At 37.4% G+C, this 20,749-nt stretch overlaps 1 protein-coding gene across 2 annotated transcripts in view; it reads left to right on the forward strand.

The window, feature by feature from the left end:
* Positions 1–182: 182 nt before the first annotated feature.
* Positions 183–20,749, forward strand: part of spegb (striated muscle enriched protein kinase b) — an 83,770-nt gene continuing 63,203 nt past the window's right edge. Inside the window, exon 1 of one of the 2 annotated variants that reach the window (XM_056237780.1) lies at positions 183–198. Coding sequence is in view for 1 of the 2 variants with exons in the window: in XM_056237775.1 (XP_056093750.1) it covers positions 2,613–3,039 (427 nt within the window). In the remaining variant the exon portion in view is untranslated. Of the gene's footprint in view, positions 199–1,866; positions 3,040–20,749 lie in introns of those variants that run through there. The other variant, XM_056237775.1, reaches the window with a different exon arrangement.

A 20,749-nucleotide genomic window follows, 5' to 3' on the forward strand; every position in this document is an offset into this window, starting at 1 on the left:
GCATGTGACGGTATCAAATTTGAAATGTCATCACAAGTGGGCAGCTTCTATCCTTAGTGACATCACCGAGGAAACACCCAAATGATCAGGGTACCGTTTCAACCAGCAGGGGTCGATGTTTTACACACACACCAGGCTCTCCACTCATCACAGCATCACCGCGCTCTGCTTCCAGCTTTAAGTGAGACTCGACCGCACGTAAGTGGAACTCTTATATTCATTGTTTTCCGTTAACCTCAATCATTCTCGTAGCCAGTGTCTCCATGCCTGCCAATCATCCATGCCTTTTCCAATCATCCTAGCCCCTAAAACAGTGTCATAGTGGAACATCTGCTATCTCCCCTATTGTGTTAGAATAGTAAAGTGTTGTATCTGCCTCCCCTGTTCCCTCCCACTCACTCACTCAGAGACCTGTGCACCATCCACACATTTGCTCTCAATTCAACAGTCTAGAGAGCGATGCTGTTTCTATGACAACTGGGTCCTGCAGGACAAACTGCAGAAAGGATTTTCCTTTCAAAGGGGGTTCCAAGGAGAAGGGGGAGCACATGTTTAGCATGAAATTCAGCCCTCTGAAATCCCTTTACTTGTTTATGATCTCATTATAAAGTAGGGACAATTTACATTCGTCATCTGTTAAATGTACAAGAAGAGGGTTGGCGGATTGTGAACACTCAAACATTCATGAAGCTAGGGAAGTAATTTACTTTTTTTAAACAAAAATCTGTATAGTCACTATTTATACAATAGTCTGTATAAATGTCCCTAATTATTTATCATATTGTAAAATTGGACACAATTTCATTTTGTTGAATTAGGAACTTTTTGTTGACTGTTCACACTTAAATAATTAGTGATAGACTGACATATCAGCCAATTAATTAATTAACAGAATGTTTTTTAATTATTGAACACAATATTTTCAAACATTTAACCAAAATTCACTTTATATATATATATATATATATATATATATATATATATATAAAATAGATAGAATAATCTATATGTATCTTATTTGTATATATATATATATATTATATATATTATATATATATATATATATATATATATATATATATATATATATACAAATAAGATACATATAGATTATTCTATCTATTTTATAATAGCAAATGAGATGTCCACACAACTGGTGTGAACTGCTTTAACTGGTGTTAAAATATCAGCATTATGCTATCTAGCTCTCTAGATGTTGTTACCAGCTTTGGACTTCGACATAGTCGACTACTACAGTTAATGAATATTGTATGTTGTTGTCTTCACAGTGTAGTTTCGAACCATGAAATAGCGTTATTATTCCTTGTATACAACATGTCCAGCAGATGGCAGTCTATGTTGTATTGCAGCTGTTGTTTCTAGGGGCTTTTGTTTGGTTCTCAAGTTCTTTGGACTGTGCAAAGTATCACTACGTTCATTACACTCATGTGGGAATTCATTAATTTAGCCAACTATTACCATCGCTGATGAGATAATCAAATATCAATAGGTTTTGTTCTAATGGTTGTTTGATAAATAATGTGAATTCTTACAAGGCTTGAGTGTTGAATCATGTCATTTTCTGAGGGAATAATAAAAAAAATCCCACTGCCAAGTCTGGTGCTGGTGACGGTGTTGATTCTTACTCAGCAGCTATCTTTGACACATGAATCAGAGATTTTTTCTGAACCCCTCCCTCATCAGGCTCCTATGTCACAACTTCTGGAGCTTGTGATTGGCTGTTAGTGCCAAAGAAGAAGATGAGGGGCTGGGCCAAAGCATCCGGGCTGTCCAAAAAACTTGACCTATCAGGGTACAGCTGTTCCTTGATGACTTAGTGGGACTTGTCTGTCACCTCCCCGGGGGGATATTCGAGTGGAGGGAGGGGGCTATCATGAGTGAGACAGCTTAACTTGGAGGGCAAGGGGACGAAAGTCTGGGCACTGCAGGCACTGAGTTGGAAACCACTACAGAGTTGGAAATCCTGCAATTGAGTAATCGCCTAAAGGATCCAGTGGTGATTTTTTTCCTTAGATGCCGAGGAACTGTGGGACCTGAGTCTGAGGGTGAAAAGCTGAGGCCAAATCTTTCAAAAGGCAACAGGGGTAGCTGCTAATGCAATATGATCCTCTGGGACTCGCTCTAAAAATACCAACCAGCCAGGAGTACATGCACAAACTCCATTCGCCTAATTGGACAAAGATTAAGCTTTTTGTTTTCTGTTTCTCTAATTGGATGTCTCAAGGATGTGAGAAACATATTCCAAAACATTTATAATGCAGAAAACCTGTGGGAAATTTCCACGTTCCTGAAGGCCTTTCAGAAGGTCTTCTGTTAATGCAGGTAGAGATTTCCACCTTTTTATGAAGTCATTGGATATGTAAGTATTGCATTATCTGGCGTCGATAACTTAGACCTGGAGTGGAGTCTTGCATTTGATGATGTCTGCTTGAATGTTTGGAATATGTTTACCATATCAAAACACCAAATTATGAAAAGCTATTTTATTTATGGACAATTTATTGTGCATTAGAGATACGTTTTAATGTAATTTGAAGCTTTAATCAGTCCAATAACGTGCAGCAGTCTGTAAAGAAGCTCTCAACTGCATCATGAGGAAGGCTGAGGTCCAGATGACCCTGAAGAAGGGTGCTGATGAAGAAGCAAGAGGAATGGCGCCTCCCAGCCCCAGGATACCATCGAAACGGGCAAAAGTTAGTTCTGATCAGGTCGTACCAGATACCGCTGCTTCCGTCTACCCAACCCCAACTCCTCCAGTGTTCATCCGGAAGATGAGGAATGCTGCGGTAGGTACCGGCTGTGATATCCGTCTGAAAGTGGCAGTGGCTGGAGACCCACAGCCTACCCTCTACTGGTACCACAATGATGACCTGCTCAACATGGACAACCAGGAATATGGAGGCCTGTGGATCAGAGACTGCAAACCCAGTGATGCCGGCCTCTATACCTGCATCGCCACCAACCATCTTGGAGAAGCCAGAAGCAGTGCTGTCCTAGCCGTTTTGGATTTGGGCGAAGGTAACTACGAATGTTGCTAAGTATATTAACATTTAATGTTTCATTTTGAAAGGTCAGTGGCTTATTTAGTCTACCTACAGCCTTGTAGAATTGAATGGAACATAAGAACCCCAACATAAGGACTTTGTGCCCTATTATCAAGCTTGTGTAGCTCATTATCAAGTTTAGGCTTCAGAGAAAAAAGGTGGAAGGCAAACGTTCTCACTCACCAAAATGTGTTGCGTGATAATTTGCTAAATGAGTAACACCCCTCAGATGTGTCTCACAAAATGGTGGATAATCCAATTATGAAAAATACAGTGAAGTATTCACCCCTCCTTCTTCAGTCACTTTGTGTGGTTGGGGTTCAATGGTGGCAGTAACCTCAAGGATCTGTTTGGTGGCCGAGAGTGGAATGATGGGGGCAGCTGATGGCCTGAGACGAACTGCTCACCCGTCTTAATGTAGAGCTGCGAAATTTCCACCCCCAATGTTAGGGTGTTCTGTCTTCTCCTCTGAAGCTTTGAAGTAAGCACTTCGCCTTCTTACTTAAATGGGAAAGATGAGGTTTCATGTGTTCTTTTGCAGTTACCTTTGGGGCCGAAATGTAGCAGAGGTTGTTTGCTTTCACAGTCTAAAATGGGTCTAATAGTCCATGTCTTTACTACGGTGACCGGGAGGGGACATGTTCGGTTCACTTATTTTTGTCGTGGCCACAACATATAAACTCGTGGGAACGTGATATTAAGTTGTGGGAACGTGATAATATCTCGTGGGAACGTCATATTAAGTCGTGAGAACGTGATAAGTCGTGGCCACGAGATAATTTTGTTGAGGCCACGCGATGCAAAGTCGTAGCCTCGAGATCATATGTTGAGGGAACGATATATTTTTCTCGTGGCCACGACTTCATATTTTGAGAGAACGACAAATATTTGTCGTGGCCACGAGTTATGTTGAGGAAGCCACAGCGGCCAATACTGTAACCGTACCATAGCATATAGACTGGGCTACAGCAGAGATGGAGATGACAGAAGAAATAACATTTTACTTTAAATTAGGAATGTCATATAAATATATAGTGCGGTCTTTGGCATTAATACATGGGTACGTTCAGCCCGTTCTCATCCTTTGGCGTCATACATGTGACGCTTGTGACATTTCGTCGAAATCTTACGCACATGGCGTCCTTTTAGCATCAATATGTCTAAATCCTTCAGGTGTCTTTCACTTATAACGTACCAACGCATTCTCATCCTTTGGCGTCATATAGGTGACGCCATATGACATTTCATCGAAATCTTACGCACATGGCATCGTTTAGCGTGAATATGAGACGCAGATCCCAAGGCGTCATAACCGTACCCTACCCCAGACCTAAACCTACCCATAACAGTGCGTGTTATATTGACGCTAAAGGATGCCATGTGCGTAAGATTTCGACGAAATGTCATATGGCGTCACCTATATGACGCCAAAGGATGAGAATGCGTTGGTACGTTATAAGTGAAAGACACCTGAAGCGCATTCTTAAATTGAATGGGCTTTTTTGTCGCAGTTTTGCTGCGTTCCCAGCAAATGCGTTCCCTCAACATATGATCTCGATGCTACGACTTTGCATCGCGTGGCCATGACATAATTACTGTATGTCGTTACCTCAACAAAATGATCTCGTGGCCACGACTCATAATCACGTTCCCACGACTTAATATGACGTTCCCACGAGATATTATGACGTTCCCACGACTTAATATCACGTTCCCACGAGTTTATATGTTGTGGCCACGACAAAAATAAGTGAACCGAACATGTCCCCTCCCGGTCACCTTACTTTACAAGGAATGTGTGGGAACATTTAAAACATATAGGGCTGGGCGATATAGCTAAAAAGTTAGCTCTATGCTTTTCGATGAATATACACAGACAAAATTAAAACATTGACCTTAACACCCTCATCTCAAGGAGGGATTGTGAAATTTATTGACAGTTTTCTCAAAAAAAGACTGTTTTTGTCTTTTTTGCCCCCCCACACAAATAAATACTATGTATATATATATATACAAATAATACATACTCTAAAATAATCTGTTAATTTTATTTTGTCCTCATAAAGGAAAATGTAGTATATTTTAGCTGTTCAGAAGTCATTTGTTGGTTTTTGATCAGTGAGGCGATGAGAGGTGATTGGCCTTTAGGTGTTTATATTTGGCTTTGTCTCTTTGTTATCCTTCGCAGTGCAGAACTGGCCACGTCACAGCACATAATTCTGACAGTGTTATGGTTTCACCGATGCCACTAACATTGATCACCAAACTGTCAGCACAGGTGACTCATTTGATTTGGGTTTCTCATTTGCACTCCATCAACAGAAATAGAGTTTAGGTGTTTTATTTAGCCAGGTCAAACTTTTACCCTTACTGTATTTGCAATATGCTCTTAAAATGCAAAATTGATGTAAATTTATTTCATTCCATGTTAATGATTGGCACCTTGAGCATTATATGATCTTCTTTTGGGCATCGGAGATTTTTTCAAGGGTGTGTTATGTCTAACTGCATGGACCCAGTTTGGTTTGTGTAGTGCCAGGCTTTTCAGCCAAGGATCTCTGGACCCCTGGAGGTCCCTGAAGGTACTCCAAGGGGTCTAAGGCAAATAGAACTTTGAATTTTTGCAATGTTCAAAGTAACAAATAATCTGTTTGCTATGCGTGTTAGATAATGTTCAGAATATGGTGTTACCATAAAATCTAGGTTTTTCCTGGCATGGCTAAGAATCTGGGTGTGTACATTTTGAAATATAACTTAAGGCAGTGGTTGTTCTTAATAGGTCCGTTCTAATAGTCGCAAAAAGATAATCATACAATCGTGCATAGCAAAATACATTTCTTTTAATAATTTTCATTTATGCATTTATAATAAAATCTCAATTGTTTCCTAATATGGCTATGTCATGCTAATTTGTATGATTGACAAAGCAGTTCTTAGTAATACAGTACACTGCCCGGCCAAAAAAGGTCGCTGTTTGGATTTAAATGGGCAAATTCTTAAGAGATTAGATCATTAATGTATCATTAATGATGGAGTGTGTAGCTTTTCATTTCATTAAACAACCATGTAGGAAGACGCATCATATTCCAGGGTGACAATGGCACCTCTGAGTCCAGACCTTACATTTATTGAAAGTCTTTGGGATGTGCTGGAGTAGAAGACTTTACAGAGTGCTTGACTCTTGGATTGTCAATACAAGATCATGACCAAAAATGTATGCACCTCCTAATGGAAATAAATATTGTGATGTTTTTCCATCAACAGGTACATACATTTTTGTCAAGATCTTGTATTGACAATGCTAGAGTCCAGCACTCTGTAAAGTCTCCTCCAGCACATCCCAAAGACTTTCAATTTAAGGTCTGGACTCAGAGGTGCCAATTCATGTGTGAAAATGATTCTTCATGCTGCTTCCCAACCATTCTTTCACAATTTGAGCCTGATCAATCTTGACATTGCCGTTCTGGAATATGGGCATGATGTGCCACACTCTATTAATTAGGGTTAGAAAAACTGTTGCCAAACATATAGAAACATATTAATCCCTGCAATAATGATCTAGACAGTCATTTTCCTATTTAAATCCAAACAGCGATTTGGGTTTTTGGCCCGGACAGTGTATTTCATTTTTATTTTTAGTGCATTTTTGTTTACACATTTGTAGCATACAAAATGTTATGTCGAATAAACATGATGTCAAATCTGGGTCCTGAAGCAAAACTTGTTGAGAACCACTGATATTGAGTATGTGTCTGTGACGTCTGTAGTCATGATACATGTGTCAATCCTCTAGACAATTTGTGGAGTTTACACCTGTCTTGTCACTCAGCTAAATGCCATATGTCTTTCTCTTTTGCTTTTCCTTTACAATGTATTTTTTCGCCACCAACTACTCACTGTTATCCTCCCATTTAATTTCTTTTAGATTTTTCTGAAGTCTGTATTGTTTTACTTTAATTCTTTGTGATTTTTGACCATTCCCATTCTATGTATCTCTCCTTTTTCTCTCTCGTTTTTATTTCTGCCTTTCTTACACCCTATTCCACTTTCCTGTCTTTCAATGTCTGTCGTCTTGGCCAGAAGGACCATCTCTACCCCTCTGGCTATTTCTGACAGTGGAATGTGCCAGGCTTCAGATTTTTGTGATGTTAATAGGCCACCCATTCTCCGGTTACACAGGAAGACATCACAGCTATATATAGGCCTTCAGAGTTTTGCCTAGACCTTATTCAATTAGAGTCAGTCTGAATAAACGGGAAAAAAAATGATTTTTGCCCGGTCATTACAAGAATGGTAAATATAGCTGCGGCTTTGAAATAGTCTGTTGTTTGAGAATCATTACTGATTCAGATTTTGAGACAAGAGACCAGCTTGACATTGGCTGGACACCATCATGTTTACAGTAGCTATATAGCAAACGAGTGTTTTAGGTGGGCTGCACTAATAGGACTAAGATTTATGTTGCTGGTTTGCATTAAAACCATTTTGATTGTGGTTTTAATTTAATTCGCCAGTTCCTCAAAGATCCTTTTTGTGAACAATTCTTAAAATGTAAAGAACCTTTTTTTCCATTATAAAGAACCGTTTGTGGAATGGACAATCCCTTATTGCAGAGGCTGTTTTTAAAGTCATTGAAAAAGGAAGTGAACGTGTAACATTACTGCCATTTTTGGCAAATCTATCATGGCAGACAATCAAATTTAATTGCAGGTGAAGGTTTAATGACAAGTTTTAATCACTGATTTGTTTAGCCATGTTCAATTAAGTGGCACAACATTGATTTAATTCAAATAAATCATCGATAAACAAACCTTTTTAAGGATTTAATCCTTATTTGTGCAGCCCACCCTTAGACTTTAAATCTGTAAACATGCAACTGCAATGTATATTTCTGGTCTGCTTCAGCCGACACTCAAACCAAGAGTGCTTATATTCATTCTCAGCGAATAGTTCTTTCGTAAAGTGCCTGCTGTCTCTTCAGGGAACATTTCACCTGTAATTGCTCTGTGCATTACACAGCGATGTTTCTAATATGTGTGTTTTAAACTGCTGGGTGGAAGAACTAGTAATGATGAGAAATGAAGTACAGCGAGTAAAGTAGCTACATCTGAATATAGGACGAAACATCAAAATCTGCTGCTTTATCATTTTAGCAAGTCTTTACTGTTAGTTTTTATTTGAAAAATACCTTTCTTTCATGGTCATTAGCTTAAAAATTACAGTAGAAATTCTTTTATGGTAATAAATGTTAGTATATGACATGGATTGTTGTTAAAATAGTGGATTTCTCAATGCAAACGAAAGAAAAATCTCAGCGTTTGGGTTTGTATTTAGGGGGAACAGTTGAGCAGTAAGATGTGGGCTTTGGCTTCAACCCACACACTTAGCAATAATTGTTCTGAAAGGGGATAGCACTCTGTTGGCTTGGCTTAATGCACAACTTTCCATTGGCCTCAGAGGTCAGACTGTCCTCACAAACAATCTGTGGAGTGTGTAACTAAAGGTTTCAAACTTAATTTACTTGTGACCAAATGGAAATTAATTATAATACATGATCAATTGCTCGGATTTGAGAGGATTTCTTGTATTTTTGTTTTGCTAATAGACCCTTGCAGAGTGAAATAGTTATTAATCAGTCTGTCATGACCATATGACTCATGGAAAATGTCTAGAGCGTTTGAATTTTGTTTTGTTCTTTTGTGGTAGGTGAAATGCAGTTTAACCATTTGCAATGAGAATGATGCGGGGGGAGTAATAATAGACCCCGCTAGTTGATTTTATCTAAAAAGGCATTATGCACACTCAAAAACATACGTCCTCACAAACACTGAGGTACATTTTGTCACATTCTCTAACAAAGCACACAGCTGTGCCTCCTTCAGTCATTAATTTTCTGCCTATCACCAGCTTTTCTTTGTCCAGCTGAGAGGTTGTGTTGTTCCATTACTCGTAGGTGGAAATGAATCAATACCGAATGCAAAAGACTAAATCAGTGCATTAGAATAAACTGAGTTAATATGCATTTATTCTGTTTTTATGTGTAGTGATTCTGATGAGATGAAACATCCTTCAGGCTGCACTGAAACGTTATTACTTTTCCAATCTGCTATTGGCGACATTCTGCATTGCTAGAAAGCCCATTTCCTCTGCTCTTTGTGACAGTTTTCCTTTCTTTTAAATGGCTTTTACACAACACTTAACGATGATCCACTGATTTTAATTTTCTTAAAAGCATCTTGTTTACTTTGTGCTTAGCTTCTCACTGGCCTTTAGCAAGTGGGTGGTTTTAACAAACCACTGGTGTTGCACTTTTATGTGCCACCGCTGAAGCTTTTTGTTGCCGTAAACTCCAATTAAAGTTGTATACAGACTCTTAAAGGAATAGTTCATCCAAAAATTTAAATCTGGCATTATTTACTTTTTTTTAATCATTTTTATCAGCATACAGAGGTGGAACAACATAAAGATGATTAAATATTTACAGATGTTTGCTTTTGGGTGAGCTATCTGTATTATAATATATTTTAATTAAGTTCAGTGCTGTCAATTTTGTGCAGGCCCTACTTGTTTAATCAATAGTTTTATAACATATAAATTAATTTATAAAATATCACTTTTGGTTGAACTATCACTTTAATACTATTACATTCTTATATATTGTTATATTATATTACTGTGTTTGCTAAATCCAATTTTGTCATTGGTGTATACTTGTTCCAACAAGCTTTATGAAATAAGCCACAATCTACAGTAGTGAAGTGTGCATACAATTGCTTTGTTGTGGCATTTATGTAAGTAGGCAGAGTTTCATTGACCTCTTGCACTGAAACATCAAAATAATGCCACTGTAACTCTGAGCTTTTGTCCTTGATCTAATTAAAGCCATAATGATGGTCTGTGTAATCTCATTCCATCCTGGCTTGTAGCAGAGAGTTGATGGTATGACCTCAGGGCTTTGTTAATGATGTGATAAAACACAACATGCTCATGCTGTTATGTATATTGATTTGTAACTAAATTTGAAAACTTTCAGCATGACACAAATGCCTTACCTAACCTTTTGGTACTGCTTTGAGGGAGTAGTCCTTCTAGGGTGTTAGGGCGTATAAGATGGCTCCAGAATGAAAGCATCTGACTCACCAACCAGTGTTTTAAAGAGCAAGCAAGGGCTTTGGGTGCCAGCAGAGAAATAAACACCCCACATTTGCTTGAGACCTCTTCATCTTCATCTCTTTATTTTTAAGACCTGTGGTATTTCAGTCTAGACCTTTTCACACTGGCATGTTATCTAAGGTTTTTTATGATGCAAGAAAGATTGAGGATTTGTAATGGTGACCACACGTTTGGTTTGGATTGGATTGAGTCATCTTTTTTCTCTCTCTCTCTGTCCCTTTCTGGAACAATTCAAAATTAATAATACAGTTTCATACTGTGCTATTGTTCTCTGGGTTGAGAATCTTTTAAATCAAAAGTGATGGATGTTGATGCAATGTGCTGAACATGACTAGAGGATTCAAAGAGTCTGGAAATGTTCTTATTGATGCTGTAAAATATATATATATTTTAAAATAGTATGCAGGATAGAGATATCACACCTGTCTCTGTAAATGGCAAAAAGGAAAAATATCATGGGATATTGTTAAGCCAGTGAGAAGCTTTGAGGCATTCTCAGCATCTTTACATTTTACTCAGCATCACGACTATCTCAAACATCACAAATGCGTACACTACCAAGTCTTTGAGATGAAATGATACGCCAGACGAAGTAAGGAGACTAGGGCTGTCAAATTAAAATAAAAATTTAGAATATTTGTCGAATTTAAAAAAATTAAATAATAATTGTTAGGTGTGCGTCAGGCATGAGATGCAATAATGTAAGTCATTGCATTTGAATGTTTTTCTTAGCCTATACATTTGAACCCACTAGATGCGGCGCTAATGCGTTGTTCATTCAAAACGTTACAGAAATAGAGAAGCTCAATGTAGAGAAGATCTTGGTTGTGGTCACAAGATCAAGATCACACAGGACGCATTTTCTGCACTGCTTTTCCATTGTTTTCTATGTACTTCTATGTACTATTCACATGCACTACATGGACATATTTGAACGTTGCACTCTAGTCTCGCAACAGAGAGCCGCACATGTTTAGAAAGCCATGTAAAGTTAAAAGTAGTTCAACTTTAAAAAAACAAATCTTGAGTCTTGTGGTCTGAGGAGACAAAAGCTTTTTTCCCCCTAACTGAAATTATGCCTTTTTAATTAGAATATAATTAGAATATTTAAGTAAAAAAATCGATTTTAGTTTTTCAGCCATGTTGTCAGCCCTAAAAGAGACTGCAGCATGCATCCAACATGCATCATTTAAAGCATATGTCAATGCTATATGAGGCTTCACCTGTTGCTCAGAAATCTCTATATGGAGCATGGAATTCCTGAGTAAGCCCAGGCTGTTTCTTCAGTTCAGATCAAACTTCTGCCATCAAGCCACTTATTGCAATGGGACCGTCGAGGTAATAGGAGGTAATAGGAGAGGTTGTCTGAGTGCCTGACAAACACACCCATTTTTCCCCCCCCTGTGGTTGCCTGTAGTCCAATGCTGCTGCTATTCAAAAATTCACAAAGGTCTGAAGCTGTATGTGTTGAATTGAATAATAGTGCAGGAATATTAATGTTTAATGATGGAGACTTGCAATTACTTGCTTTTACCAAAGGTTTGCATTTTTCCTTAGTTTGCCACTTCTATAGCTATACCAACTGAAGCATGCATTGCTTAAACATGCATTGCATCAAATGCTTTTATTTAAAGTGGCAACAACAGCACAATTGTATAAGACATCAAGAAATAAAGTTCATTAACCCAGCTGTTGGCTGCTTACGATTCCCAAACAACGCAGCAATGTGCCGTCACAGGAGTGCACTTTTCTGCCTTAACTTGAAATGTTATCCTGTTAGAATTCAGAGTCGGAACTTTCCGTTTTCTGAAGAACATTTTAGACTAAAGATTGTTGGTTTTCCATTCCATTTGTATTCCCACCAGTCATATTCCACTAATGGGACTTCCTCTTTTTCCAATTAAACACTGCTAATTAATGGTTTCAAACAGAGTGCTTCCCCATGATGTGAGACCCCTTGATTAACTGAGGATCCATGAAGCTTGTGCTAATTGAATAAACAGTTTCTTAGCTGCATAAATTCAGGTCCTCTAAAAAGTCCACAGATAGTGGTGATTGGTGAATTTGTAATATTATAAAACAAATTGTATCAACTTTAAATTCTGGTTGGATGACCTGAATTCAAAGCAAAGTGTGTGTGGTGTTTTAATGTGTAATGAGGATATACAGTATGTGTGGTTTTATTGTTTTTGACAGAACACCTCCAAACAATCTTTACTCTTGCAGAATGTATAGAAAAAGTAAGATCGTCAGTTAATGCTGGCTGTAATTAAATGATGTTCAAAAGTTTGGGGTCAGAAAGATACTTATAAGCTGGTGTGTTCCAAAACAATGATAAAATTCACATTTAGGAGATATAAACATTCAGAACATACAGTCTCTCACTTCCGCTAAAATGGATCACAGATTTTTATGACATCACCGCGGACTTCAGCTTCTTTTCACATCTTCTGCCCAATCAAATGCTCTCTAGAATCTTAAGCGTCCCGCATCCTATGCTATAAATACCACCTGGCCAAAGAGACCGTGGTTGACACGGAATATGGGTTGGAGATGTGTGTTCGGTTGCTCAAACGCTCGAGTTTTATTCCGTTTTCCAACTGTACATTGGTTAAAATTGAAATGGCTTGAATTTATTCACACCTCTACTGTTGAATCCAACGTTTCATCAGTGCTCGGATTCGCTTCCATTGTGCTGTCAAGTGCGACTTGCAGTCTGTGAGGTAAACTAAACGCTATTGGCTTATTTAGTTTACCTCACCGCCTTAGCTTCCTGTTTCAGTGGAAATTACGTCAACGCATCATACAAAGCGGCGCGTTCCAAGGCACTTCAGTGGTCCTTTAAAGAAATGAATATTATTCAGCAAGGATGTTTTCTATTGAACAAAAGTGACAGTAGAGACACTTATAATGTTACAAAAGGTTTCTATTTCAAATAAATGCTGGTTATTTTTTAATTACTTTTCTGAAGGATCATGTGACACTGAAGATAATTAGATAAAATTCAGCTTTGCCATCACAGGAAACACACACACACACACACACACGCGTGTATATGAAAACAGTTATTTAGTTTTAGTAGTATTGTAACCACTGTCATTATATAGATCAGTGATTGTAATGGAAACATGCAATGATGACATGACATGATGTACAATCACCAACGTGATGTGATTGCAGCATAATGCAAAAGTTGATTATTAATAATGTAGTTATTTATTGAATGTCTTTTAATAATTTTACTATGCTGTTACGGTTTTATTAAAATAGTCGATTGTGATTTTTATTCCACTTTGCAAATTAATTTAAGTCAAGTATCTTATAACTAAAGTATGCATTTATGAGCCTTTTAATGGCAGATCTGGGGAGTCTCATCTGAAACGCTACAGTCTTATTTACTGTATCTTCCTCTGCTGTGACTGTGAACTACATGTTGATTTAGTGGATAGTGAGACACAGGGTCCATCCACTTCGTCTTTTATTCATGACAACTTTAGCCTGCAGCACAGATTGATGAAGCTTGAGGATGTGCACTGTTTAAGGCATGTACGAACAGTGGCGGATTTAGCAAATTGGGGGCCCAAAGCGAAGGTGCATATGGGGGCCCCCGCATCCCATCTTTATGAGAACGGAAAAAAAAATTACTGACTGAATGGTAGGAAAAGCTAATCTACGGGGAAGTAAAGGTTGGAGAGGAGAAAAAAAACCCTTCCCAACAGAGAATAAGGTTTCAGATAACACCTGTCTTTGCCAAAATGCCAGGAAACCCAGCACTGTTTATTCTTTTTTTAAGATCAAATCAATATCAATATCAATATAACCAAGACAAGTAGTTAGGGTAAACCCCCACAAACAGCCATATACTTAGCAAATATTGCCAAGATGAATAATTGACTTTGTATGAGTGAGTGAGGTTGCAATAGGCATTGCACATGAGATTAACATTTCAAACATTCTACAAATAAACGTTTTTATAGGTTTGTATTAGTTTATATATTTTATAATGTAATAATTTCACAGTTAATCTACAAATGAATGTAGAGACAACATAAAGACAGTATATTTTAAATACTTGTTTAATGGCATCTTTTTATGAATGAAGGTCAGTATCACTGATACTAATACAACTAATGATGTCTGGATAAAACTGATTTTATCCCCTAATTTTAAACATTAATTATAGCCAGCCATCCAACATTACAGTGTAATTGAAAGCCAAAAAATTTACATTTATTAGGCTTCAAAAAATATTTAACAACTTTTAATTTACGTGAACTTAAAACAATCATCAGATAAACCCATAATAAATGTCATATTTACTTTTGCCCTTTCAGTATAACAGTATACGTTACACGTTATCCTCAACTAGCGTCACTTCACAGCTGCTGCTGTAGCGGCATGTGTCCCCAACAGTAGGCGTAAAAAAGTTAGTCATTTTTGGCAGTGTTGCCAAATACATATCGGCGTCTTTTGTCTTTTTTTTATTTTATTTGAGCCGCTTGGGTAACTTCGTTTCATTTTCGCGTTAAGACTCGTCTTGCTTCGTTGTGTACTTCCCAGTCCTCCTGTCATGTTTATCTTTCGCGGTTTCGCGCCGCGCGCCGTTCGGACTAGTTCATTTTATTGTGAAAGTAGGGGGTGTTATGTGTAGGGACAGATAACCATGAACTGGACATTTTAACTACTACTTCAACATTTCAACGTATTTCTTAAGAATATTAATAACATTTACTATGCGTTTGAAGCGTTCATTATGATAAGGGGCTTTTTCTTTTCTTTTATATATATATTCTTTTGAGGTTGGTTGGGGGCCCCCCTACTACGACCGCTGGTAGGGGCCCCCAGGCAGCCGCCTACCTATGCCTCTATGTTAAGACCGCCACTGTGTACGAATGCTGGAGAAGTGCCGTGATATGAACATATCGGGCAGGTATCAGTCCATTTCAGATATCTGGTATGATGGTTTGATTTATCATCACTGCGGTAACGTCAATCCTACAGACTGGCTGTCATTCTCTCAGTTTGAGTGTGCCTGTGGTCTGATGGCCACAGAAAGACAGGGACTTCCCCTAAGTGAGCTGCAGTTGTTGCTGTCCTTCAGAGTGTGGATAAACACCCATGCTGTGTGTGTGTGTGTACTGTGTAGATGTGTGCACATATGAGTGAGACTGACACGGAGCGAGTCACACGTGCAGACTTCCAGTGAAGTCATGTGCTTGAGGTAATTCCTAATTTAAATCAGTAGAGATTAAAGCCTGCAAACACCCACCCAACCGCTAGTCATAATAACCCTGCCAGTCTGAGACAGATCCCACAATATGCTCTGCTCCAGAGGTGACTCAATACCTTAGGAAGCACACACTTTTGTTCTTGGCAGGGGAGACAGGGGATGATTCTTTAATATTTTCTTTCATTTATATTTATTTATTTTATATTTTCCTTCATAACTCAGACTAAAGACAGACTGTGAGGCTTACTGTCATATGTGCCAGGAGTAAAAGTACAGGTAAAATATTTACATTGAGGAAGGCTATCAAAATATTAATTTTAATACATGACAAATAAAATTTTTATTAACTGTTTCTTAAATAACAACAGAAAACTGTTGCTTTATTACTTGATTGTGCTTAATACAGAACATTTCGATTTTATTTGGTAATTCGTTTAACTGTCATGTTAAAGCACAAGACTGAGTGGTTATTACAATTGTTTTTAATGTGGTAAATCCATTTAGCTAAAGCAATATTGATCAGCTGATGACTCAAGAACACTTTAATTTTAATTAAAATAAGTTGGAGTGCTTTTCACAATATGTATTGTCAAAGCAGAGAAGAGTAGTCTCATGAATAATGTTAATTACATTTTCAACATGATTTAGTCTTTAAATACAGTTTTCATTTTATAGCTAGTGTTTACAAGTGCACTTTAACCTTTGGTTCCTCACATACTTAAAGCAAGATACTGTGTATTCACTTGAAGCTATTGTCTTGTTTTCATAATATATGCTAAATCAATTTTTCTTACCCCACTGACAAGTTGCATTTCCTTGTTTAAGCACAATTCTATTTATTGAGGTTTATGCTTAAAATCTGCCATTGGGGCAAGAAGAAAACACTTAGGTCATGAAATATAATCTCTGAAAAAAAAATGTGTGCTTATAAAGTAATTTGTTGCTTCAGGGTTAAACTTTTTACCTATTTTTATTTTATACTTATTTTATTCATCACCTCCAAAAAATCCCAAATAATTTTTTTCTTTTTTACAAAATGATACAAACAGACAAAGAGCGAACTTCTTATAAGCATATGCTTAATCGGTGTCATCATCATTACAGCTTTTTTGTGATTAAAGAAAATTTCCATGTTACAATTGCCTCTTACATGATATTTTACCATAGTTTTCATAGTCTTTATGAACCTACAATATCTGTTGGTTGCTTGGTGACATCCGACCAGGGATCTCTGTGTTTCTGATGCGATTTTATAGCATTTGTCACCTGATAAACACCGTTGAGAATTGCTATTCTCCTTTTCTGTTTGTTAAAGCACTCTGTAAAGCTAAAAGGACTCCTAAGAGAGCAAAAGGCCATTATCAGCAGCCACAGACACTTCCTATAATGCTCTTAAGTGCCTGAATCTGAGCTCAGTGTATTGAGTGCATCTGCAGTGTTGACTGCATTGTTGCTCAATGGCTTTTTGTTGCTGGCTTAGTGTGTCATATATTCTGTAGGGTGTTTTGTATTTAGGCCTACCTCATTCCAAATCGGCTAGCATTGCTAAAAGCTTTACTCTGAATAGAAAATGTTACAAACCTTGGACTTAGGAATTTTGGGGAAAAAGGAACATTGTGTTTCTCGGCTTGTAGTACAACAAAACCCCATCATTCCACGTCATTTGAATTGAACAGCAGATGTAATGCATAAAAATACACTTTCCAGTTTTGGCAACTGTCCCTCAAGTGTTAGACAGGTGATTTAGTTGGTATGATTTTTTTAGCTCGTTCTTCTTAATGCTGATTGGATCTGAGAATGGTATGTCAGTCAGCCAGCTAGTTTGCTGTTGTGATGAAAATATAAGCAGTTAACCAACTTTACATATAATATTCAATAGTCTTTGAGGATTGATCTCAATTTACATTTAATCATTTAGAAAAAGCTTAGGTCCTAAGCGAATTTCAAATGAGGAAAAAAAAATACAAACAACAAGATTAGCAGTGTTACACTTCAAATTTCAGCAGCTGATTTTCTGAACTGATTTTCCTTTAAGATCTTATACAGTATTTACGCATATATGTATATGTATATATATATGTGTGTGTGTGTATGCATATGTATAATATATATACAGTATATTGCTGTGGCCTACCAGACTCTGGCTTGCATCATTTCCTGATTCTGTTTCCATCATCATACTCTGTTCTTTTTCTACTGTATCCTATATCAATAAGTGGCAACAAGGTCAGGTAGACTGGATTGTTTCTGGTAAAGGGCTAATGTGACTTGAGCCAAAACAAATGTCTCCTTTAATGGACAGAAGGAGAATAATGTCTGTGTGCTCAGGCAGACAGAGAGATGAAACACAGGCTAAAATTTGTCTGTAAATTTTATTAGCACTTTTCCATTATGTGTTCACGTCAGCATCAGGACTGCTCTTATTGGATGATCGATGCGCAGGATGGATCAGCTACTGCAAAGGAGCTTTAAATGAATGTTCCAGGTTCAATAATCACAGAGATAAGCCTTACAGGCTAGAAAATAGAAAAAATGCTAAATTTGAAGTTACAGTAAGGCATTTACAATGGAAGTTGGAAGGCCAGGCCAGGCAGTCGGCATCAACATTTATGCTTTTTCTGAAGTATACATGTTGGCTAGTGTGATAGAATTGCTTATTGATCTTGCAAACTCCACCCACAGCAACTAGATAATGGATTTGCACTAGTATATACTGCTCTTTGTAACTGCAGAGAAAGAGAGATGGGATTTGTGGGGATAAGGAAACAGAAAAAAAGAGAGAAATAAGAGTCATGAGCAGCAAAGGAGCAAGTGAAGTGGGCTTCGAGTCAGACAGAAGAGAGGAGAGGAAGGCAGAAAATGGAGGCTAAGTGTTTTCGAGGGCGTCAGCTGGAGGTGTCAGTCTCACATCATGGCTGCTTGACAAGTGCGTTTCACATCAAATGTGGGAAATATAATTCATGCAAGAGAACACTGAAGCTGGAACATTTTTGTACAAAAGTAAAGAAAAATGTAGATCATAAAATTAAACATTGAAATTTAGAATGTTATCAATTATCATATCAATAATTATAGTATTAAAAATTGCAGGAAATCTACTGTATAAAACGGTATGATCAGCACAAAGCATTTAGTTGGTGTTTTGAGAATGAGTGCATGTCTCACAGATTTTCCATGTCCGTCAAAATGCTATAGAGTTTGATTAGACACGTGTCCTCTGAATTCAACAAAATATGTGGGGATTTTTTTCTCCTTTTTATAAGTTAATCTCTTTTCATTTTATTTTGCTATCTGTGCATGATTAAGCTAAATGGTTGGTTGCACTTTTATATTGTATAAATTGTATTGTCTGGTTAGTTGCAGTTGTTTTTTACACACAGTTGATTTCTTTTTGATTTCTTGGTTAGTTTGGATGGCCTTGCTGTTTTCCTAGGGCACAAGTACATGAATATCACATATCAGTCTGTACTCGTGTCCAGAGTCCAAAATTAACCCTCGCCAAACACCAAATGTGAGTAAAAATTAGATATGGTCAGTAAATAGAACAGAGGTATTCGCCGGTTGCTGGTAACTTTATTAGGAACTGCAGCATTTGATGTTTTAACTCAAATTGGAAGAACATCTGTCTCTTGCAGATACGCGACATGAGCGATTCAAATCAAATCGTGTACTGATGAAAACATCTGTTGCAATAGTTGTCTTCTAACACCTTTCACTTCAGTGGACATTTTATAATCTAGAATGCCTAGGAAGTTGTTTTTTTCCCCTCTAGAACCCATGTGGCGATATATGCATATTACTTGTACTAAATCACCAAAACGGAAATTGGAGAAACAAAATCACAATGTTTTGGAACATTTTTGTGTCAGGGGCAGAAAAAACAACTATATTTTGTTGTTACAAAGATGTACTTATGTTTATAAAAAGTGTTAAAGGGATACTTCATCCAAAAACGTCATCAAATCTTTGGACGCCATTTGAATTTCATTGTATGGAAATCTTTCATTCCATACAGTTTCTTGGCCAGTAAATCTTCTTGTCCACCATCTGCAGCTGTGTCAAATACACTGTTTGTGGGTACTTCCCGATCATCATCATCCTCCAAGATGACTGTGGACTCCGGGTTGCTTGTTGTAAAGGAAGACCATCTACAATCACCACACCATTTCCTTAGCACTCAGCACAATAACCTCCCAGCTTCAGTTACTGTAAAGGATGATTAAGCCAGATTTGCTTCGATCATTTTTTTTTTTTTTTTTTGCAGTGTCTGCGAGGCACATGCAGGCTGAGAGTGAGCCATCTGCTGTGGTTTGCTGCCATTCTGCAGGCTCTTTATCTTCATGGTGCTCTATTACGTTGTTCGTTTGAGAGATTTGTCAGTGTAAACATCAACACCCTCACGTGATATTTTCCTCTCCCCCCAAAAAATCTCACAGACTTGAAAAAGCACATCATTTACTAAACAGTAGCATTGTATTACAACCACACTGATAATGTCCAGCTGAGAGGTTGAAAAGTGAGAGGAATTCAAGCCGTCTGTAAAAAAAGAAACATTATTTTATAGGTGGAGTTAGTTATCACGTTTTTTTTTTTTTTTTTTTAAGTCAAATGGATGAAATTGCTTACAGCTTTTAAAAAAAACAAACATTTTTTTTTACCTTAAAAATGTCAGTTTCGGCATAGCATTATGGTAATGCCAAGCTTGAAAATATTAAGTAGTACAACTGTTTTCAATATTGATAATAATAAGAAATGTTTTTTGAGCAACAAATCAGCATATTAGATGATTTCTGAGGATCATGTGACACTAGTAATGATGCTGAAAATTCAGTTTTACCATCAAAGGAATAAATTGCATTTTTAAAATATAATAAAATAGAAAACAGTCTTTTTAAATTGTAGTAATATTTCACATTACTGTTTTACTGTATTTCTTGATCAAATAATGCAGCCTTTGTGAGAATAAGGGACTTCTTTCAAAAACCAAAAAATCCTTACCTACTCATAGTCATAACCCAGTGTCATGGTACATATCCGAGTGCAATATATATCCAATATTATGGTACTGCCACAGTACTTTTTGTGTGTGAGATATCTCTGCATTTTCCTGGTTTCCTCTTTTCAGTGTAATCTCACCCCAGTTACATACAGTCTCTTCTTGCAGCCTGGCATGTTGCAAATAAATTTGTGTTCAGAGAGGCAGAAGGCTTTTTAACTGCAGATTGAGTGTGTATTGAATTAATAAGTTATGCTGCTCTGCCGTATGCACAGCGCAGCACAG

The sequence above is a fragment of the Rhinichthys klamathensis genome, unplaced genomic scaffold, assembly GCF_029890125.1.
Source record: "Rhinichthys klamathensis goyatoka isolate OS25496 unplaced genomic scaffold, OSU_Roscu_1.1 h1tg000497l_1, whole genome shotgun sequence".
NCBI lineage: Eukaryota > Metazoa > Chordata > Actinopteri > Cypriniformes > Leuciscidae > Rhinichthys > Rhinichthys klamathensis.